General features: G+C 39.0%; 1 protein-coding gene across 2 annotated transcripts in view; it reads left to right on the top strand.

The window, feature by feature from the left end:
- TENM3 (teneurin transmembrane protein 3) overlaps positions 1–23,824 on the top strand; it is a 373,463-nt gene that overhangs the window by 331,290 nt on the left and 18,349 nt on the right. For both annotated transcript variants that reach the window (XM_066317559.1, XM_066317560.1), the window contains 4 exons: positions 4,035–4,267; positions 4,854–5,008; positions 5,871–6,745; positions 23,089–23,264. In XM_066317559.1, coding sequence (XP_066173656.1) covers positions 4,035–4,267; positions 4,854–5,008; positions 5,871–6,745; positions 23,089–23,264 — 1,439 coding nt within the window. The remainder of the gene's footprint in view (positions 1–4,034; positions 4,268–4,853; positions 5,009–5,870; positions 6,746–23,088; positions 23,265–23,824) is intronic.

Raw genomic sequence — 23,824 nt, 5'->3', positions numbered from 1 at the left:
AGAGATGTGGAATGCACAAAAAGGTGGATGCATATTGAGGTTTGTTTTGCTGTGATTTAGCAGCGCCACCCTCTCTTGCCTGTGGCAGAACTGTGGTCACAGTCTCAACTGCAGCATTTCAGAAACTGGATCCCTGCATGTAAGAGAAGTTGGTGAGGGAGAATACTGAAGCTTTTCTGCTTTATTCATGCCTAAACATGCAGAAGCTCCGGGTAGCAAAATCGCAATCATACCACACAAATTAGTGTAACAGCATGGGCCCATATAGCAGCTGTGAGGTGGGGGTTCCTCCTGAGCCAGAAGGAGACATAGAGGACTGTGGAGAACTGGCTCTGCAGGAGCACTTGTGGAGCCGGGAGGCAGGAGGTGTGGAGCCCAGTGTGCAGCCCAACACGATTTATTACAAGCTTGAGTTTTCTCTCACATGATAAACATTTTCCTGGTGTCCACTCTCAGCCTTAGAGATTTGCTGATGAGAGACTTCCTGAGCCAAGAGTGTGATCTTTACACTTAATATCCCCTGGAGCTTTTTATTCTATTTATTTAGCTGCCTTTTATTTAAGATGTGTAAACTTTTAGGATCCACCAAATACTATTGCCATGGGCTCTCCAGCTAAGGACGCACTGTGAGACCAAATGCCTTCTTTTGGCTGCATGAATTCGTGCAGAGTCCTGTGAAATGCTGCAGAGAGAAGCACATCTCTCTGACTTGTAAGAGGAGAAGGGAGCAAATGTCCAGTTTCACTGGCAAGCCTTTCAGACTGCTGAGGAGATTTCTACTTAAACTGCAGTTTGGAAAACAGCCCTCAACAGACCACTTTGCAAAAGATAATTGCTATATGTTAGAAGGAAATGCACTAAGAAATGCATTCCCCAAGTAAAACTACTGAATGAGGCTAAATATTAGTTCAGATCTCTTGTCTATTCAAGCATTCACCTTTCCTGGCCTAGAAAGACAGTGCTTCAGCACAGTGTGATGTGTCTTCTACCTCAAGAAGCCTGTACTCTATTTTAGAGAGAGAATGCAGATCAAATTTCTCCTCTCATGTACCAGTGACCTCACATTTTTTCAATCTCAAAGCTGAAATGATGCCTTTATACACACTGCTGCCTGTGGGTGATTAATGCTGATAGACATTCATGGAAGAACTCATTTTTAGAAGGACTTTGAAGACAGGGAGGTCTTTTGTAGGCTATGGCACTATCCCAAGACTGTAGAGAGCCAGAAAAAAAAAGTTTAACAAAACATAAAAACAGCTTTGAGGGGATATATGGTTTAGAGGGCACATAGTGAAGGCAAGAGAGACAGGGACAGAAGCAGGAGTATTATTTTCAAAAAAATCTGTACATGGAGAATAGTCTAGGTGATCTTGACAGCTGACGAATTAAAAGGTTGGCCTAAGAAAGTTAAAAGCAAAGGGAAATAGATTGTTACAGCTCCCTGCACGTGTGCACACTTTCAATTCAAAGCACTTATTATTATTCAGCAGAGACAGAACAAGTTAATTTTTAGACATTTGTCTTTACAGGAGCCAATGTGGGTATGTAACTCCATGTTTTGCAGACTACTGAAAGTGATTAGGCAATACTGAATGAGTCGATAAGTCATGGGCTGGGGATTAAATTTCTTTGCATTTGTTGTTATTGGTATAAGGCAGAAGCTTAATTTCATTTCAGGGTACAATGAAATTGCATAAACTCTGCAGCTTTCCAGCTGCTGGCTGCTTGTCCCTGTACTATTTTTGAGATCTGCATAGTGCTCGTGGATGTTTTCTGGCTAGAAAACAAATGTAGTTTTCACTTGACAGTTATTCAGGTCCTTAAATTGTGTCTTTCTCCCATAAATTACTGGGGGCTTCTATCAGCTAAAGCCTCCTCAGCCGTTTAACCTTCATCTGAAAAGAAATGCTGAGGTGAAGCTGGTTGTATCAGCTCAGAAAGGAGCCATTAGACATCTACATATGGCAAGTTGGAGAGTTTCTGTTGATTCAGTAGTAATATCCTATGCACTTCCAAACTTGAGGGGATTTTTTTAATAAAATGAGAAAATACATTTAAATCATCAGGTGTATTTTTTTGGTTTGATGAGGATGCACTACTTACCATGAGAACTCATCCCGATTTCTTTTTTGTTGGTATTAATTAGAACATACATCTTCATATTTATGAAGAAAAGAGCTTTAAAACTTCTGTTTAGAAATAAATTATTGTGCAAGGCATAAATTAATTACTTTTTGATTTGATGACTTCTTATTCCAATGGCTGAAAAATATGATTGAGGCAATGTTAGATGGGTTGAAGAGAGGTACTTTAATTTAGATTTCAGTAGTATAAGAAAGAACTTTATTTTAAATTACAATGAAATAAAATTTAATTGCACATTTCACATCTTGCAATGTGTTTATATTTGAAGTGTTTGCAAAGTTTCTCAAAGACTAAAGTAATCATGTAAATGGGTGTAATTTAATTTGCAGTCTGTGGAGGTATAAATAATTTGTACATTACCCAGTGATCATATTAAATGATCTTTGTATAAATTAAGGTTTTGCAAATAGCTTCTAACTATTTAGCACATTGGCAATAATAGATTTGTAACAGGCAGAAATTTAAAGTAAGCCTAGATATGATTGTTTTCAGACATGCTGTACAACACTCAGTGCAATAGCAGAGCTTTTTAAGAGGTGCTAATCACTGTGTATTTGATTTCATTAGTCTTTTCACTTGGTTTCATTCGTTCTGAACCAACATGTTAAAAGTTATAAAACCAAATAAAATCCTATTTATGCAACACTTTTTTTTGGTGTTTTTGTAATTGGGTAGCTATAAAAATCTGTCCCTGCTAAAAGACATAATTTGTTCACAAGTTGTTCCTGTTGGTCTCTTGTTGCGTTTTCCAAGTGGCAGTACATAAAAATGTGTTACATTAGCACAATTATGTATTTACAAAACGTGAAGTGTAGCATTCTGTGAACAGATGTTTGGCTACCACCAGACTGGTAGATCTGTTTAAGCAGTGCTTTTGCAAACATCAGAAGTGACTGTTCTGACACTCTGCTTCAATCTATGAGGGGAGCATCTGAAATTACCTCATGTATTTACATGACCTTATTTCAGCTCTTCATGCCATAAATTAGGTCAGGAATCCCAACTGCAGTGGGTTAAGTTTCTACATCATAATATATCAACACAAAAGGTAATCTCCAGGGCTGTTTTTTTCACCAGCAGGGAAGAAAAGACAGTAATTCTCAATTATGTGGCACCAGTGGAGAGGCAAAATGTACGTTTCTGGGAAAATGGTTAGCAATATATATTTTCACTGTAATAAAGACTGTGCTGGCATAGTTAGCAGTTTTGTGCCAATGTGTACAGTTATTTGAAATATGACTCTGACTTAAGAAGAATGGAAGAGCTCTGCTTGGTCTCTGGTGGAAGAGATGACATTTCCTAATGTGCTAAATCATGCATATCACGCATTTGAAAGCAGTGGATTAAACAAATACTTATGAATGATGTCTTATCTCTCGCCTGTGAACTCATCGTTCAAACTCTGTCTTATCTGTTTATGAATTACATAAATTATGAACCCTAGCAGCCTTATATAAATTATAATAAAACAGGATAATACCAACAAAGTGTAAGTGAGGGCTGAGCTCCTGCTGCGATGTCTGGGGCTAGATCAAGGTTCCCCAAACTCTCAGAAGGTTCTAAACTGCAGTATTTTGATTTAGCTTATTCGAAAGACATTTGCAGTCTCTAATGAGAGAGCCTGAACTGGCCTGAGAGCATCAAAGACAAAACGGACCTTCTTTCCCCAGAGGATTTATCTAGATTGGGCTGCCTGTGACACAGATGAGAATTGTGGACCAAAATCATTTTGGGACCATGACCTGTGCTACCTATGCATGGAGCATCCCCCTTGACTTTAACTCTGTCTGCATCACTGCACACTGCATGGGAAATAAACCGTCTTCTCCTTGATCCAATGTTAGGTGCAATTAACTACAGCATATGCAATGTGTAATTCCGTTTTACAGCAACAACCCAGCTCACAGGTACTACCTCGCAACTGACCCCGTGACGGGAGATTTGTACGTGTCCGACACAAACACACGCAGGATTTATCGGCCCAAGTCGCTCACTGGTGCAAAAGACCTGACCAAAAATGTTGAGATAATAGGAGGAACAGGGGAGCAGTGCCTGCCCTTCGATGAGGCAAGGTGTGGTGATGGAGGCAAGGCGGTGGAGGCAACTCTCATGAGCCCCAAAGGTAAAAAGAGTTCTCCCTCTGTAACATCCAAAATAATACAGAAGTTCAGAGCTGGGGGCATGATCATTTTTAATTACTGAATTCAATAGTTGGCTCAAAAACTGGGGATTTGAGTGATTTTTTTTCCAAGTAGAAAGTCTGTCGAGGAAGAGAGCTGCAGGGGACTGATTTTTTTGAAATCAATTATTAGAGTTGATTTTTTAGGAAGTATTTGGTTTGAGTGGTTATTGAGCATTTTTAAATGCTCAGTAAGAGCATTTATATTATGTGTTTGGCAAGCAGCAGTGAATATCTAAAATGAGTGTTGCTTTTGGTTCCATTTATCCCATGTTCAAAGTTAACTTAAAAGCTAGTCCCTTCCCAATACACAAAAGCAAATGAACAGCAAATGCAATCAACAGTAGTAGATTTCATGCTAAATATTGGTTTGTCACGCAAAATACATTAACCACTGCATTACTGCCAGAGACCAGATTTTCTGCCTACAATTTCCACTAGACGCATGCTACCTATACCTTTAGTTATGGATAATATATTCACTGTTAGTAGAACAAAAAAACCCTAATTTTTATTTGCTTCACTGAAGGAATAGCAATAGACAAGAATGGGTTAATCTACTTTGTTGATGGGACTATGATCAGAAAAGTGGATCAGAATGGAATCATATCGACTTTGCTTGGCTCCAATGACCTTACCTCAGCACGACCTCTAACCTGTGATACCAGCATGCACATCAGCCAGGTACTTTTCAGTTGCTGCTAGTTTGGAAAGCTGAGCTGGGGATAGAAATCGAAATGCAGCTTTCGCACCCCTTAAAATAAAACTTGGTGGAGTGTGATGGATATTTAACAGCAGGTTTGGGGGAGAAAGCAACCTTTTCCACAGGCATGAATTGCACTGTGTTCTCTAAGCTATAAACGCTGCTGTATTCAATTTTTCTGTCCATAAAGTTCAGTTTGGTTTAGAACAGCAAAACTAGCAGCAGGAAGCATTAAGCCTGGTAGTAAATACTGGGAGAATGGCATATCTGTTAGAACTATCTTGGCATGTTGATGTTTTCTGAATTGCTGACATCCTTAGCCTGCTAGAGTGAATGAAAGGATTTACACAAAAACCCTATATTTTTCTATTTGTCCTAAAAGCTTGTGGAGGTACGAAGGGGCATGTCAGTAGTGGTATGCTCAAAAAATGGAGTACTATGTGTATTAGGTGTTTCATAATCTGGAAGGTATTATGTTATTTTTGCTACTGCAAGAATAGAAGATGAATACTGTTGACAGGTATTTAGACATTGATATCTGTCTCTGTAGTTATTTATGCATTTGTGATACAAAAAAATACTGCATTTATTGGAGGGGAAACTCAGCCTGTACTGTAGTTTCAATGTAACTGGCTTTCTTTTCAACAAAATATATGCCTGAATATTGTTCCCCTTGCCTCCCTGAAAGCTTTAGTTTGCTGCATGTATTCATGCAAGTTCTTCAGTCATGATTGCTTATAGCAGGTGGAAAATACCCTTACAGCAGTGTCTAAAACTGAAGGTTAATTAATCCATTTAATCTGCACTGGTTAACTGTTTAACAAAACCCTTCTATTTGTTTAGGTTCGTCTGGAATGGCCTACAGATTTAGCTATCAACCCAATGGATAACTCCATTTATGTGTTGGATAACAACGTGGTTCTGCAGATCACTGAAAACCGCCAGGTTCGCATTGCTGCGGGGAGGCCGATGCACTGCCAGGTGCCCGGGGTGGAGTACACGGTGGGCAAACACGCTGTCCAGACCACGCTGGAGTCAGCCACTGCCATCGCCGTGTCCTACAGCGGCGTGCTTTACATTACAGAGACTGATGAGAAAAAGATAAATAGGATAAGACAGGTTACAACTGATGGAGAGATCTCTTTAGTTGCTGGAATACCCTCAGAGTGTGATTGCAAAAATGATGTGAACTGTGACTGTTACCAAAATGGAGATGGCTATGCTAAAGATGCCAAACTTAACGCTCCTTCCTCCTTAGCGGTGTCTCCAGATGGCACCCTGTATATTGCCGATCTGGGAAACATTAGGATACGGGCTGTGTCAAAGAACAAACCCTTAATGAGTTCAGTGAACTTCTATGAAGTTGCTTCTCCAACTGACCAAGAGCTGTATATCTTCGATGTCAACGGCACTCACCAGTACACTGTGAGTTTAGTCACCGGAGACTACCTGTACAATTTTAGTTACAGTAATGACAATGATATTACCGCAGTAACAGACAGCAATGGGAATACTCTTCGGATCAGGCGGGATCCCAACCGGATGCCAGTAAGAGTGGTCTCTCCTGATAACCAAGTCATCTGGCTGACCATAGGCACCAATGGATGTTTGAAAAGCATGACTGCACAAGGTCAGGAGCTGGTCTTATTTACCTACCATGGCAACAGCGGACTTCTAGCAACTAAAAGCGATGAGACTGGATGGACCACTTTTTTTGAGTAAGTACATAAAATAAAGTCAGATGCCATATCATTTTACTGAGTTCTACAGGACCATTTGAAATATTTCCGGGTGAAGTAACTGTAAAGTTGACCCTTTATATCAAAAAGGACAGAAAGATACTTCTGATTTCCCATGCTGTTTTCCTCTGTCTTGTCTGACTTCTTCTGAACATTGGGTCTGAATAACTTTGAATTCATTATTTTGAACTTCAGTTTTATATATTGAAATAACAGTGAGACAACATTTCACTCTTGTCAAGAAATTTGTAACTCAGACAACCATGAGTTTGTAGATTTGCATCAAAAACTAGATTTTCATCCCACTTACTCATTAGATTGACATTCTTCTGCTGCAAATACTGACAAGAAATTTGTCTTCATTGCTCAATTTTTTTTTTTTTTTTTTTTTTTAAGTAAAAGCATTTCTGCATGGTCTTTCGCCCAAAAATAACACCTGGGCGGGTAGTAAAAGGTTGTGTTTCACTGAGTGGCAGGTACATAGGAGGGATCTCCTGGACAGCACAGTGCGCTTTCCCACAGGTGGACCCAGTTGGAGGAAGCTGAGAAAAGAAATGTGGGCCATGGGGGAAGTGTCATTCCTGTAGGAATAAACTGAAAACACAGAAACCACCAGCACCATGTCATGTACAGGTGCAAACACAACAGCAAGAGGTATTACTGAAATAGTAGGACTTGTAATTTTACCATCCTCAGAAAAAAATATTTTCAGTGAATTGCTTTAGCCTGTGTTACACTCATTAAATCATCAATGCCTGTTCATAACAGACAGATTAGCAAAGCGTTTTACAGAATCCTCAATTATATTGACTAAGGAAGATCATGACAATTTATAGATAAAGTAGTACAACCAGAGAATTCACATATGGGCTTTACAGGCAACTTAATCTCCAAATGATCTGAACTGCCAACTCGTACACTAAGCAAAACATAACAAAAATGCAGGTTAAAACAGAAACCATTATTTCAAAAAAGGTCAATGTAGAATTAACACAGATTTTTTTCAGTTGTCTCTGCCAGCTGGAAAAATATGCATATTTTTAACTCACTTGAAAGATATGATGAGATTGAATAAAAAGGTGTCTATGAAGGAGTGGAAGATGTAGTGTTAGTGTGATAAGTAAAACTGTTAAGAGGGCCTCTAGTTGAACTATTTTGGATTACAAAGGGCATAATGAAAATTCAGTAAGTCCCTCTTCTTTCTTTTTTCTCCTCTTCTTTTCTTGTATCTTTATGATGAAGTGCAGTAGCAACTGCTGCCAAGGTCAGGGCCTAAAAAAAAGCTTTCAATTCAACACACGTGATAAAGAAAATAAAGTGCCAGTGTCAGGCAGTGGCAGCAAAGCCAAACATCTGTGTTCTGAGATAACTTCATATTTCTGTCAGTGTACATTTGGCTGGGGCAGTGTGCAGGAGGACTCTGAGCACCTGTATCTGCTCTCCAGCCTTTACAGATGCCCATCAGAGACACAAGAGCAGCAGGTGCTGCTTCGCTGCATATTGTGTCCTGAAGTGGAGACAGGGCTAGAAATGCTGATCACTGACAAAGACAGCAGGTGGGATGGTACTGCTGCCAGTTTTAAGGTATTCTTACAATAAGCTGTAAATTGGCAGGGCTTTGGTAAGCGGGCACCTTCCCAAAGCATTAGCACACATCTGTAATATTTAACTGTGCTTTGGTGCATCCGCTGTGTATCTTTTTAGGTCCTGCCAAGAGGACACAGAAGCACAGTGAGGGTACACAGAGGAATGAGAAAGTGTTTGATTGGGAGGGCAAGTGCTCTCCTTCTCATGAGTTAGGCCTGTCCTGTATGCTGAGACCAAAGCACAGCTTTAGGTGGGCTGGGAATAGCCATCCATTTCCACAGAGAGTAAAGTCAGTGTTTAACTGTGACAGACACAGCCACTTCTTTCCAATGGGCAAGTTGGGCAAGGCAGTCGCTTTGGGGGACAGTGAAGTCCCATACAGAAATTAAGGCATCTGCTGGGTACAGCAGGCACTTTAAATCATGCTGGTATTATACAGGCTAATTGAGGACCTAGTGTTTTAATCAGGGCAGTAATTTCTCACCATGTTGTCTGTAGTTTTTATGTAGCCTACTGTGGTGTACTGCACTAGCTGGTGGCTCCTGAATGTAGCTTAATAGTGTCTGCGTGATGGCCAAAAACGTGGATATCATATTCAGTGTTCAGCAGATGACAGGCCTATAGTTTTCATCATAGGGAGAATTTAGGGTACTGTGTGTCATGAAATACATAGCTATTTCCTGAGTCTTTAAATGGCCGTCTTTCACACCTGATCTGCTTTCATGCAGACTTTCTGGTCTGAGTTAGGTTATATCCAGCTGTCTTACGGAGAGCCCAAAGGGCAGGCTATTCCCCTCAGTAAGTATTAGTATTATTTCCAAGCTGCTGCTTATGCACTTCCTAAACAATTACCTCCAACCAATGTCTCGTTAGAATTCCCAAGCTGAAGTAATTATGGAAAAAGCTGGGCAATTTCACTCCCCAAATTTGCAAGTGTATGAGGCTTTTGCAGAAACAAAGATATTTATTTCCTCCCTGTAGCCATAGTGAAGCAGTAATCTATTTAATTGCAACAAGGAAGATTCAGATCAGACATTTGGAGGAACTTCACGGTGAAGATTTTGGAGCCCTGGAGCAGACAACAATGATAGTGACCCCTTGCCCTTCATAGACTGTCTTTAAAAACAGATCAGACATCTTTCAGGACCAATGCAGGAAGAACAGATCGTGCCCTGGGGTAGAGGTTGGACTGCATGACCTCTCAAGGTCCCTTCCAGTAATGTTTTCTGTGATGATCTGTACAAGTTAAAACCAAAAATAAAAAATTACACTGATTATGTAAAGCTACAGGGAATAAGGGACAGTGGAAGGCACTGTGTTATTTTTCTTGCCAAAACAGTATTCTTAAAAACATCCATCAGTCATCATAGCTGCTTGCTTCTTTTGAACATAAAATCCCCATACACCAGATCTATATCCGTATATTCCCCTTTTGAAGGAAAAAATATTTGTGAACACAACTCTTAAGTCATTTTTTTTATTCTAAAATCAAGTATTATTGTGACTTCTTGGAGCTGATGATTTATTACATTAAATCTGATGATGCTAGGTTTCAAGAGGTTTCTGCTACTATTGCCAAAATAGATGGAGACCAGGAATTATCATAGAAGAGTTTGTGTGGGGGTGACAGGACGTACAAGTGTGTATCTCTCTCAGCTTCTGCATACTCATGTCTGTAGGGCTAAAACATTTTCAGGTGAAATGCTTTCTGTTGAAAAAAATGAAGTCTTGTGAAAATGGAAAGGTATATCCCCCAAATATCAAGTGAGGGATAAGAAATTATGAAAAGAAATTCTGACTTCATAGCATAATATTTCAACTTCAATGCATTTTCTTTTAGTATCACAGTTTATTTATGTATTTTATTTACTCTATTACTCAAATTCTCAAAATATTTTGAGAAAAAGATAGAATTTATATTCTGTGGTGAATTCAGGCTTTCTATGCACTCACAGTTAAAAATGTTCAACTGTTTGGATGCCCAGTGGACTAGAAATGCCTTTTGTCAACTAGCTTTGAGTATAGCTGAGTGTTTTCACCTTTCGATTGTCACACATCTGTTTAAGTGGCTAAAGATACACAGAGGAAAAATAGTGTGGGTTTAGTAATAAAAAATTCAGCCTTAGGAGAAACTCAGGAATAGCTTTGTTAACTGTTCTCCTGTGCAAATCTGGTTGCATAAGTGGAGCATAGATCCAAAGAACTTATTTCAGCTGAGTTCTCAGTGGTTTGAGAGCAGGTCTATGGAAATGATTCAATCTTTCTTTATTCCTTTTTCAGAACTTTTCAGTGCAAAGGGGAAATATTTGCAAAAACCATTGCATCCCAAAAATTGGCAATTACTGCTCTGGCACATACTAAAGCATTTGGTCTTGCTTCCTCTCATGGCTTTTTTCCACAGTTTAAATCACACTAATATCAGATTAAAAAAATGACTTTTTTATTTATTTTAGCATGGACACTAATTAATCTATAGTTTATTTTATTTTGTCTCCTCTTTCCTTGAAGAAGGGAAGGACTGACTCACATGAAATATTTTCTTACATTCTTTTTGGGTTTTACAGGGAAATTTAAATACTAACTTGAATTACTTAGGATATCATATAATCTGTTTTGTTTACAGACTTTGGGGATTTTTAATATTTTTATGGCAAAATGGATTTTTAAATTTCTATTTTTGTAAGAGTTATAGGGTACTGATCAAAACTGACACCTTATATTTTAGCAATGTGTGCTTTTTTAAAGCCCTGTTGCCCAAAATTCATAGTAACTGTTATCTGTTTTCAGAGGTCCAAAAACCTGCTGAATAAAAATAATATTAACAGAGCATTTGCAAAAATGATTGAAAATGCATGCATGCTAAAAAACCAATGGAGCCATATGAAGCTAAAAGTTCCCCAGATTAAGTTCTATAATGAAATTATAGTATTAAACAAGGTATAAAAGTAATCAGCCTAATCAAATTCTCTTTACAAAATTCTGAGATATCTGAGCTGGAAACTATTAACTATAACTGCATATTATGTATGCATAATGTGAACATTTAAACAGATAAGTCTTAAAAGTTAAACTAATTACCTGCATATGAGCATTTTGGAAGTGGCACTTCCTAGCTAGCCTATATGGCATTATTTCTAGGCACCAGTTTCCATTCCGAGTTTACATACAGATAGCTAGGCCAGGTGCACAAAAAAGCATTTTCTCTTGACCTAAGTTCTGAAATATCAGAAGGAAATATCTAAAAAGCCTTGCAGGAGCCTGTGCAATCAGCCAGCCCCCAGCCTGCAAGCCCAGTCTCCATCAAAGCCCTGGCACTGCAGCAGTGGGCAGCCGTGCCAGCCTGGGCCTGCTTTGTGCTCCTTAGGTTGCCTGAGGGGCTGGGAGAGGCTGCGCTGCCAGGGAGAATCCCTCCAGGAGAGACAGCCAGCAGCCTTGGCTGCCCGGCACACCTGCTGGGGCAGGGCTGCAGGCTGCGTGCGCATGGGAGCGCTCGGCACTGTGCCCATCTCTCACACACACGGAGTCCTTCCCTTCAGCTGCTTGGGAACATATCCTGGTCAGCCCAGTGCTGGGTGTCTGCCATCTGCCCCTCTGCAGCCCCGGGTGCTTCTGCAGACTCCTCTGTGAAAATGCAGTTGGTTCTTCCCCCGTCAAGCTCTCCTGGAAGGTTCAGGCTGTGTGTGCTCTCCTTAGACATGAATCCCAGTAGCCACTGTTCCTTATCTGTTTCAGCTTTCTCTCATTTTTCTTCCTCTTAATTTAGAAGCAGTATCAGCAGGCAGAGATCTGATCCAGACTAAGATGTCTTCTCCTCTCTGGAAATTCACTGTCTTTCTTCCATTAGTGCATTTTGCTCTCCAGACTTCCTACTATGTTTCGTTACTTTCTTACCTTGTATCTTGCTCCTTCCCGTATCTCACATTATTTCCCTAAGGTGTGTTTGACTTCCCTGCTTTTTCCTTTCCCAGCAGTGAATTTCTTCACAGTCCCCTCTTGTATCTCTTGACAGTCCATCCAATGTTTCCCCCAACACTTCAGACCCTGAGCTCATTTGTCTTCTTCTTCCCCTCCTCTCTCTCCCAACTCAATCTTTGTCTTCAAGGAAGTGCAACAGGAAGCAAAGAGAGTGACATTAGCTAGCATAGTTCTTACAAGTTTACTTTTCTCCCACAGTTAAATTAATGAGCTTTCCAGCTATTCTGGAAAGGTAGTGAAATCATGCAGAATGTGAAATCCTTACAGTAATTTATGGACTCTAGAGAATCACAAACAAATTCTATTTCCACTGTGTGGTGCAGAGTTTGCATATTGTGCTTTTATTAGCAATGCATTCAGTGCTGTGGTTTCCCTAAAACTCTGTGATACAGAGTCTGATATTGCCTCTGGCTTGGACTTGTTTAGTTTCCCCAAGTACCAGGCACATCATCTGTAACTGTCAACAGTTGGCAACAGAGAATAGATTGTGTTTTGCAGTTTTTCTTTTCCCTCCTCTTAATACATTGCTTGTGGAGTCAGACTTGGAAATACTGAAATTTGGCTATGGAAAAGTCTATGGAACTTATGCTGAAAAGCAAGTATTTAATTTGATCAGATGAAAATTATTCCCTAATAGTAGTGTCAGTTCACTTGCACTCTTATTCTATATTAAGGGGTTCAAAATCCAGTTTTCATAATTACTCTTTCTGTACTGTTTCCGGTAACATTTGTGGGGGGTTATCTTCATGTAAGATTTGTGTTTCTGTTTGTGTTTATTTCTCTATCCCATTTATACTTCAGTAGTGTAAGTATCTAAAAATGCTAAGGATTTTTTTTTACTTATAGTTTTTGGGCTTTCATTCTAATTTGGTTCTGCTTTCTTTGTACAAAATCGTAATCTGGATTTTTTATCACTACTAAACAATGCTATCTGCATGTCCTTGGTATCATAGTGCTTTTTAGGTATTTTTGTCCTTTTACTATCAACAACCTTTGGTACCTTCTGCTTTTACTGCTGCTGCTTCTTGCTTCATCAGTGTAAAATGTAGTGGCTATAAAATAATTAACCATATTCATTCAAGCACTTTTATGTAACTGATTATCATGTTTTTGCATTGACTTGTGTGGAATCACATGAGCCTTTGATTGCAAACTGTGACATACAAGTGCAGTGTCTTTAATCTTCCCATACTATATATACTCAAGCAACAAAACACATATTCTCTTCATTCTTAATTGTTTCTGAACTGTCTTTTTGGGAATATTTTTGAGATATCACATCTTTGCATAAGTGCCTCTGTATCCACATTTCCTGGCACAATGCAGCATGCAATACATATTTATCTGTCTTAAAGCACATTTGCTTCTCCTCCTCTCAGTATTACACAAATTGAAGATCCAGTAAGCCATAACCTTCTCTTACATCTTGATGTAGACCCGTGGAGGCAAGGCTGGCCAGGAGGCAATTAAAACTCTTCCTCTCTATTGAAACAAGCTAAGTAAGCCCTCTACCCAAAGAGAACTTGTTGGGGAAAATCTCAAGCTGACATATTTAATTTGCTGGGTTTTTTTTAAACTTTCACTAAACACATCAATGCAACAGAAGTATGTAACCATGTTTCATGCAACATGCAATTTCTGAGAGGAGCTTAGCAATGGCTGTGCTTGCTCACCATGTTTCTTCTTAAGATAAATCATTCAATACATTTTTTAAATTTTCATCTTCAACTTTAAAGAATAGGGGTTATGTCTCACAGTTTTCTAAACCAGAATTGTAACTCAGCTTTACAGTAGATGTCATAATACAACATTATATTATTTAGTCTTTTAAGACTTATGGTAACATTGGAGTACAAACTTGCTGTTTCAAACTCATCCTGCTTAATAAAAAAAAAGCCACGTTAAAAATAATCTATTAATACATAACATTAGAAACAAATGTGAATTTTTTTTAGAGAACTACACTGTGTCCCCTAATTGCCCTGCTAGCAGTAGTATGTCTCATCTTATAGACATTTACCCATTTCTTCATTCTTGAATGTTATTGTTTCTTCTCCTTAGAACTAGGCTATGTAATAAAAGCAGACCTGAGAAGTCACTGAATAGATAATAATAACAAAGTCAGACTGCCGAAGACACATAGCAATATTATTACATCTTACATGAACAAAAAAGGAAGAATTGCTTTGATTTCTGTCAAGAAAGTCAGCATGTGATGTCTCTGGTTTCAGAAAGTGCTTTGAACTAAGGATGGTACCAGAAAATAAACAATTTTGTTAGTATTAGTGAAATAAATGTCCTGCACTTGTCAATCCAGTCAGCTCTGCCCAGGCTCCTGAAAGTATCTGTCTCACTTCTGGCTTTATGAAGGACTTCACAATACCATTTGTTTGGTTACTGACATGTTAATATTCTTGTTCCATGTTAGTTTTCTTTGTCAAACAGAAGTGAGGGAGGCTAGAGTCAAGTCAGCTCACCCTCCTTCACAGTCACTTCACAGGGAACCTGGTGTGGTGAGGGGGAATGACAACTCAGGACCGCATGTGAAAAGGCTAATCTCTGTTTTCAGCCATGATGTATTCAAACATATTTTCAAGCCTCATCAAGAGATTTGGTCTTCCTTGATGTCCCAATGAAGCCAGACTGATCAGCTCTCTAGGAAGCCTACAAGGGACATGCAGTTTCAAGTTTTACCTTTGGAGTCCCCTCCCAAGAAGGGAAAGTCTCTTATTTCTGAACCCTGCATGAATTGGGTGTGACTTGTACTCTGAAGGAATAAGGTCACTACTCTAAATTAATCACAGAACCTGAACCTAACAATTATTGTTTGCTACCTTGGTATTCCGCAGCCCTAGAAGAAAAGAAAATACACCAATATAACTTTATTTTCCTGCTTCTAAATTTGCTGTTCAAACATAATGTAATTTAATAAGTTGATTTGTCCACTTTTTGTGATGCTGTAAAAGCAATTTTCTTGAGATTTTGCCTTTCAAAATAAAAATAAAATTAAATGAAATAAAATCCCCACCCTAACACAAAATAAGAACTAAGGGGAAAAAAACAATATTACAGCTTATTCTGTGAACAAAATATCTGGCGAAACAGACCAGCCTTACGTTCTTTTTTCACAAAAGGCCTGTACACTCAGCTCTGACAGTGTAAGCAGACCTTACAGCAAGGAACAATCTGTCACACAAAGTATATATACACCAACATTTCTTTTATTTGAAAGGCCATACTCTGATATTTATATCAACAAGGCATACAGTTTATTTGTGCAGTAATAGATGAGCTATAAAGGTGGGGGAAGTGACACACAGACAAGACAGCAGCCCTGAGGAGTCCTGAGGTTAGGGAAGCTGCCCACCAGCACATCCTGGTAAATCCAGAATCCATCCACTGGGCATCCCACAGGGCTCAGGGGCAGTGAATTCCCATTGCAAGGAAATTGAAAAGTGAGGGATGACTGCTGATGTCTTGTAGATAACAGCCTAGCTACTAAATACCTAGCTGTATTTAGTCTCATCTACATAAGAACAAGCCCCTTGAATTGCTCCTGAACTGGCTGCACTCAGTTTGAAAGAGTGTGAGCTGCTGGGACACACTCCCAGCCCTGGGAAGCTGCTCCATCCCTAAAAATGCCTCTCATGTAAGCCACACTGCCTGCATCTGCTGCTCCCAGTGCACCCCTTTCCCAGGCACATTCACTGGAGTTGTTCTTCCTGCTCTTCAGAAAGCGCCAGCTTCATTAACCCTGTTCAGTTGTGCAAGTTCGTGTGCATGTCAGATACACGACTTGTGAGAGACGCCTTGGTTTTGTGGCTCCTAATGAGAATATACGTGGTAGGTGTTTGCTGCAGGAATCAGCACAGTATGGAGGACTGCAGTACCATACAGCAGTGAGTGAGAAGTTTGGCAGTATTCTGGCAAAAAGTAAAGCATTCCCAACATAATACATTCATGTACTGCTTCTTTCTCCACAAAGCACCACTCCCCCAAAATACCTGGCTCCAAATACCTGGAAGTCATTTTGGATTGGGCTGTGAAAGTGGTCAATCTCATGCAGCACAAGCACTGAACTCAAGCTTGTTTGTCTGGTTGTGCAATGAAGTAGAAAATGAGCATCAAAACCTCTGTATGGAAGTGAATGAGCTATCATGGGAAAAGGTGTTGATTCATTCCTTTGAGCTCCCTTTCCAACAGACACATTTCCTGCAGTGATTCTCGTTTAGAGTGTGCCTGTTGTTTTACAGATGAGTTATGGCTGTCAAAAAAGGCCTATTTAAGTGAATTGTTCACATCTGGTGTGCTGAATGCCAGTTTACAAAAAAAAACTGAAAACTGTCCTTTGAACATTATGACAAAATAGACACACCAAGTAAAAAGCCTCAAGAGCTGCAGTTATAACACGATAAGGTGAAGAGAGAAATTGTCAATCACTTTCCAGCTGAGGAAATCTCTTCATTATACCTGGACTAAAGAATTTGTCCTGACTACATTGCTAAGATAAAAGACCATTACCTGAATTATTTAACCAGCTGTGCAAACAGTTTTATAAGACTTCCCCAGATGAAAACAGGGTAAAGACCCTTTCCCCATGGAAAAGCCATCAGACAAAGGAACAGGAAAAGCTTGAGATGTCTGACAGTTGGTTGGACAGAGAAATGTAGGTGATGCTAATACTTTTAATGACCTTCTAATTTCTATGGTTTTGTGACTTTGCATTTTCTGCCCGAATTCCATTAAAAAATGAGTAGGGATATAAATTTGTGTCCAGAATTGGGATTCTGGCTGTATTTCATTTTAGCTCTTTCCTAGAATCACTCATGGACCTATTTTCTGTAATTCCTGTTCATCCACTCTTTTCTCAAAGCTAGATACAACAGAAGAGAAAAGAAAAATAAAAAGGGACAGATGAAAGGAAAAAGGAGAGGGAGAGGGGAAAGGAATAAAGCTGGAAAGAAAGGAAAAAGAAAGGAAGACTTTTTTTCATTTATTTAGAATTCTGTAGGATTGGAAAGAATATTGATTTTTTTTTTCATAAAATCATAGAATATTCTGATTTGAAGGGACTCACAAGGATCATCAACATCCAGCTCCCAGCCCTGGCCTTGCACAGAACAGGCCCAAGAGTCACACCATTGTCTGAGAGTATTGTGCAAATATTTCTTTAATTCTGTCTGGCTTGGTGCTGTGACTGCTTCCCTGGGGAGCCTGTTCCAGTGCCTGACCATCATCTAGATAAAGAACCTTTTCCTACATAAACCTCCCCTGACAGAGTTTCATGCCATTCCCTTGGGTCCTGTCACTGGTCACCACAGAGAAGAGATCAGTCCCTGACCCTGCATTTTCCCTCATGAGGATGTTGAAGACCACAATGAGTTCTTCCCTCAGCTTCTTCTTCTCCAGGCTGAACAGACCAAGTGACATACAGCTTCTCCTCAAGGCCCTTCTCCATCCTCATGGCCCTCCCTTGGATGCTCTCTAACAGCTTTATATCTTTCTTACATTGTGGTGCCCAAAACTGGCCCCAGCACTCGAGGTGAGGCTGTCCCAGTGCAGAGCAGAGCAGGACAATCCTCTCCCTTGCCCAGCTGGTGATGCTGTGCCTGATGTATCCCAGGACATGGTTAACCTTCCTGGCTGCATTTTTTTTCATGCTAAATGATATTCCAGATAAGAAAAAAATAAAAATGCTATGACTTCTTAGACAATAATAAAATAAAATTTAAAAAATCCACTTGTCAAGATTTGCAAGCTGCTAATATATATCAGCTTGTCATTTGCATTCTTCTTGTTAAGCAGAACAAAATATTTGGAAGACATACCACCATATTATTTATTGTTTGGGGCTTTTTTTAAAAAAAATTGTTATATTTCCAAAGGAAGTCATCGTTTAATAATTTCAGGTTTAATAATTTCAGGTTTCACAATATAATTGTACTGTAAATTCACAAGCAGTATGCTAAACCCTTTAAGATACAAATACAAATGTATTGTGTGAAAATAAAGGAATATGTACAGGTTATAAATGAGTAGTTATGGATCCACTGAAGTGTCTATTTCAATCAGACTAAATAAATGCAAAAAAAAATAAAAGCAGAACTCATTTCTGTCCAAGCATTTTTAGATTATTTTCGCCTTTCACATTCTCAGCAGGCTCATTCAGTCTCTCTTCAGATAAATAAAAAGCAAAAACGCATATCAAAATGAGGAAAGCAATGTAAAAATTCAGTAAAGGGAAAAAAAAAAAGCAAAATTCATTACATTCAAGTTGAAAGTTTTTTTTCTTTGTTTCTACAACACACATAATGGTTAAAGATGGCCACAACTAGAGCTTCCAGTAACTTGCTGTGCCCATTTTTAAACCAGTAGGGGACAGGAGAGCTCCCTACAGGTGATGAAATGCTAATAAGAGTGATGGTATAGGAACTGTGGGTGTCTTTTCTTTGGATTGGCAAGACAACCATCTTGATACTAGTTGAGCATGCAGTGAAAGTGCTACCAAAGTGGCTTTTCTTTACCATCATTTTCCAACGTTGAATTCACTTTCATTTGGGAGGGACTAAACCTGCAGTGTGCTACAGAGGCTGAATGCAAGTGAAAGAATGTATTCGGAAACCAAAATTCTGTCATGTTAAAGACAACGCCCCTCTATGTAATGGCTCAAATGGCCTCGACAAGCCAAGGAAGACATTTCATTGCCAAGTTAGGACAGATTTTTCAGCATGTTGTCAACATGGTATGCACCTAAAACAGCAACACACTGCACTCCTGAATGTCAACACTGAACCTCCTGTTCTTACCTGCCAAGAAGCAGCACTCTGGTATAAAAGGCTTCCCATTAATAGTTTGAAACAAGTAGGGTAATGTTCCATAAATTTTTTAGCCACTCATGGTAATCTGAGATGCATAGAGGAAATACCTGATGTGAGTTGAGTGAAAGTAACAGTACTTTTTTTTTTCTACTGTCAAAATTATACATGTCTGTATTATGAAATGCATTCATGCTTCATTTCTCTACTACAGTATCCCAACTAATAGTATAATCTGTAACCAGTCTTAAATACTTAATTTGCATTTAGACTGTAAGTCTTGTTATCTGAAATGCACTGGAACTGGTGTGCCTTGCTCTTCAACCTGACATGAATATAACAGAAAAAAAAATTATAGAATTTATTTTGTTGAGGAATTGTGCTGCAGAGATCTGGGGAAAAACAGTATCAGTCATAACTTAGCAAGTGGCTTTAGGTGCAGCCTCTACTATACACTTTATTTCTACAGCTCCCTATTCTACGTTGAAATAACTTCTGATATAAAACATTAATAATGCTCTGCAAGTTGGGGTTGAGCTAAATGTGCTACGGACTAAGATAAAATACACTTGAGAAACAAGTCAAAAATAAAGAAAGTAGGACATTTCCATCTGTGGCAAGGCTTACCAGGAAGTTATTACTGCAAAGTGAAGTGTCCTACATAGCCTAGAACAGAAAATGGTCTGGGAAGGCATGTAATTAAAACTGAATGAGATGAACAATGGAAGAGAGACTTCCAGCAGGTGAAGAGCAAAAGGTCGAGAATCTGGGAAGCTGATAATCATTATCTCTGAGAAATTCTCACTGCAGAAGTGGAAAACTATCTGGCAGTGGCAGCTCATCCTAAAGAAGAAAAAGGATTTGATCTAAGGGGAACTTCAGCTAGCGATGGCGGAAGCTGCCCCCACTGCTGCCTTCGTAGTTATTGACTAAATATGAAGATTGTTGCGTTAATGCCAACAGAAATGAGCTGAGCAGATTAATGCACAAGAGGTCATGTACAGGTGCAAGTTTCTGGTTTAGATTCTTGAAAAGTTTATGTGAGACACACTTTTGAGGAATTGAAGAGGTTGGTGGAACGGCTTTGCTGTGGAGCCTGGCAAAGGAGAAAGATCAGAGGGCTCCATGGTAACACGTATGCCTGAGCTTGTGTTTGGATGAAAAGATCAAAGAGGCTGTGAAATGCCAAATATAGGCACTCACCCTCTAGACTTCAGATCTCATTCCTTCTAGGGCAATTTCAATATTAGAACACTAGGCAGATAAAAAGAAATCTCTCAGTCTAAAACTGACAATCTTGGATGAATAAATTCACCTTGGCAGCAGAATGCAAGGATATTTGAATGTAATAAGGAAAATGGCTGCAGAATGCCCAAAGGTATGAGTGATGTTACTATGCTGTGCATTGATAAGGCTTTGATTGTGGGCAAGAAGATAGCAAGTATAAAGTAAGTTTAGTATTCGATGTACAGTGAACAAAATGAAGGACACACATAGCAATCTGTCATAAAATGGAATATGTAGTGAATTGTAGAAAGGCCTATTTCCTCTTCTTCTTTTTGTTCCTGGCTATAAAAGTATGAGAAATCCTATTCTTACCTTTCACGTCTCAGTCACATTTTCTTCTTGCACTAGGATGCCTGAATCAAGCAATCATGGCTTTTAAGATTCTTTCAGCTTTAAAGTCATGTTTTTAAGAACATGAATGTGTAGCATGATTTCTTGCTGGTCTTTGAACTCTCCCCACTGTAATAATATTAACTGCTTATCTCAGACTCATGATGTGCCTTCCCATATTTGTGAAAGATGAGACCAGTTCAAGAACTATAGGCACAGTCAAAAAATAATAATGTGGAAGCAAGAATTCTTAAAAGAAGGATAGCACTGTTCAGTGCTGCGTATTGCACTAAAGCCACACACTGAATACTACTGATGTGTAGCGTTTCCCAGCTCAGGTGGTAGACTGAGAAATACGGTAATTAGTTTCTCACAGATTCTGTGATTAAAAGAATAAATAGTTCTTACAAGGAAACCTTACCTTCTGTGGCTTTTTTAGTTTGAAATAAAGACCAGTACTTGACTACAGCAATCAAAGGACGGAAGTAATTCCCAACAAAGTAATTTGGTACCATTTCCAAACATAAAGCAGAAAATGGAAAAGGACACTAATTGGACAATATACGCTCCCCAGGGAGTTGGAAAGGGAAGCTGTGCATGAAAATAAAATAAGTTCTTGGAACTGAGGCATGAGACTGAAGGTCATGAATAGGCTAGCAGTCACATTCATGCACAAGGAACTTCAGTATGTTTGTTTTGGGCTCCTGCATAAATGAAATATCTCAGCTTGCCAAGTCCAGTATGTAAAACGAACCACAATTAGGGACAGAAACACACTGGAAGAAACCCTATTAACTTGAAATGTACTTAACTTCAAAAAATAAGTTTCCTCACTTGAATTCCCTGGCTTGCAGTATGGTTTCTGATTTTTAAACATTCTTTTCTCTTGCCCGTTGCTAAGTGAAAGTCTTACATAAACAAAGGAAATCAACTGTGTTAAAAGGATGGAAATGACTGTATGCAAAAAGCTGTCAAATCTACAGAGTAAGCAAACTGGAAGAAAATATTTCTTAACTTAATCCTTTCAGTTACAGCAATGCTGTGCAGTACTCATGCTGTTCAGAGAAAGTTAGTGTTGTGGGTTACAGCTGTTAGGATTAATTCTCTCATTTTAGGAAAAAGAGTTTCTGTAGCCTCAGTGATATGCTTGGGGCTTTTGGGGGGATTTTTTTGGTTTTGCTTTTCTTTTCCAGTAGGAGCAATTTTGATGATAAATATCAGCATGAAATGTCTAGCACACTGTGCAGACCTGCAGGGTCATGTTCTAGTTACTTTAAGAGACTAAGGCGTTGTTCAGCTTCCCACTACATAGTCATAGGAGAGGGATGGAAAACTCCTGAGTGCAAACAGGTCATATGTGGGCATGAAATCATCTTTTGGATGTTTTTTTTTCTCTGTTGCAGCTACAGGCAGGCTATACGTCAAAACAAGGAGCTTCAGCTGAACACCTAGGCTGACAAATCAAGACTCTGGTACTGGAGAGCTAATCTTAATCTTTATGACCAGAAGCTCACACAGCGCTGTACCTCTCTCTATACTGTGACCAAAATGCATGCTTGGATATAAGCATGGTCACTCTTGGTCTCATGTACCGAGATCTACTTCAATTACAGAAATTCTATCTACCTATCCATATTAAATGGATACATAGCTGTTGATTTAAATAAATGTCAGTAGACACAGAAAAAAAAAAAACAACCTTCATGGTTTGTGTCATGATGCTCAAACTATGATCTGCAGGCAGTTAAAAAGTTAAGATGCTAGCTGTTCTGGTTTCCAGCTACAAGCAGCTTAAGTATATTAAATATTACCCCAGATTCTGCTCATAGTAATACAAGGAACATTAAGCACTCAGGAATACAGGTGTTCTGCATACTTACTGAATAGGAAAGGCCCAAGAGACACTCGTATTAAGATACCCATTTTTCAAAAATTTTGAGGATTCCTATGGTAACAGCAAAATCTAGTCCAGTTAGAGGGAATGAGTACAGAATGCTACAGAATTTAGCACCAATAAATATGCTTCCTTTGAAATGGTGAATTAGATGTGCAGCAGGATCTGGTCACACTTCAAAGAATAATATGCAGAGCTGAAGATCCATCTGTTTGCTCTTGCTATCACCATTGAGGCTGCTGTATGTTAAGCAGTCTTTTGAGTACTTCAAAGCATGTTTGAAGTCTTTGCTATGCCTATCCCATGCACACAAAAAAAAAGCAGAAGTGCCTTAACAATATGAGTAGCTGGTATTTTTTGTTAATTTTAGTTGTAAGTGAAAACAATTTGTTCCTGCTATGTATCATTTACAGACCTTTTTTTTTTTTTTTTAGCTACGATAGCGAGGGCCGTCTAACAAACGTTACATTCCCAACTGGAGTCATCACTAACCTTCATGGAGAAATGGAAAGGGCCATTACAGTGGACATTGAGTCATCCAGCAGAGAGGAAGATGTCAGCATCACTTCCAATTTATCATCAATCGATTCTTTCTATACCATGGTTCAAGGTACTGTAAACAAAAGATTTCTCAGCAGATACCAGCCTGAAAATTGTTTTCTTGTGGTACAAGGAGCTCCAAGTGAAGTGAAAGTTCAGGGGAATAGTATCTGGAGGACAGGGTGGTACATACACAGTTTTGCACCTATAAAGAAACAACTGTTCAGGAAAATTAGTAGTTGCAACAAAAATAGCATGAAGTTTTCTAACCAAATAGCTTTTGTAAGCAGCTATGGGAAGTAGAATACTTATTTCATATTTAAATGGAATCTTGGAAAAAAGACATAGATTGAAAGGAAAATAGGTACAAAAATAGTATGAAGTGATATTTTAGCTTAAAAATAGCATGTAATATCTCAGCAACCACATGCTTGCAAAAGTGAGTAGTCATAGTATGCTTATGATTAGGCCAAAAATGCCTAATGAAACAGCAGAGAATGTGTTTTGTACCAGTCCAAAGAATATGCTATGAGAATGAGACTTTCTTAGGTGTTTAAGTAACTTTAATGATAGGTTGGCATTTTTGCTCCTCTGGGATACACTTATTCTTAACAATCTCACCCTGGCTCT

This window comes from Sylvia atricapilla, chromosome 4 (genome assembly GCF_009819655.1).
Source record: "Sylvia atricapilla isolate bSylAtr1 chromosome 4, bSylAtr1.pri, whole genome shotgun sequence".
NCBI lineage: Eukaryota > Metazoa > Chordata > Aves > Passeriformes > Sylviidae > Sylvia > Sylvia atricapilla.
Note: the sequence above shows the minus strand (reverse complement) of the source record. Positions and strands in the feature narration are given on the sequence as shown.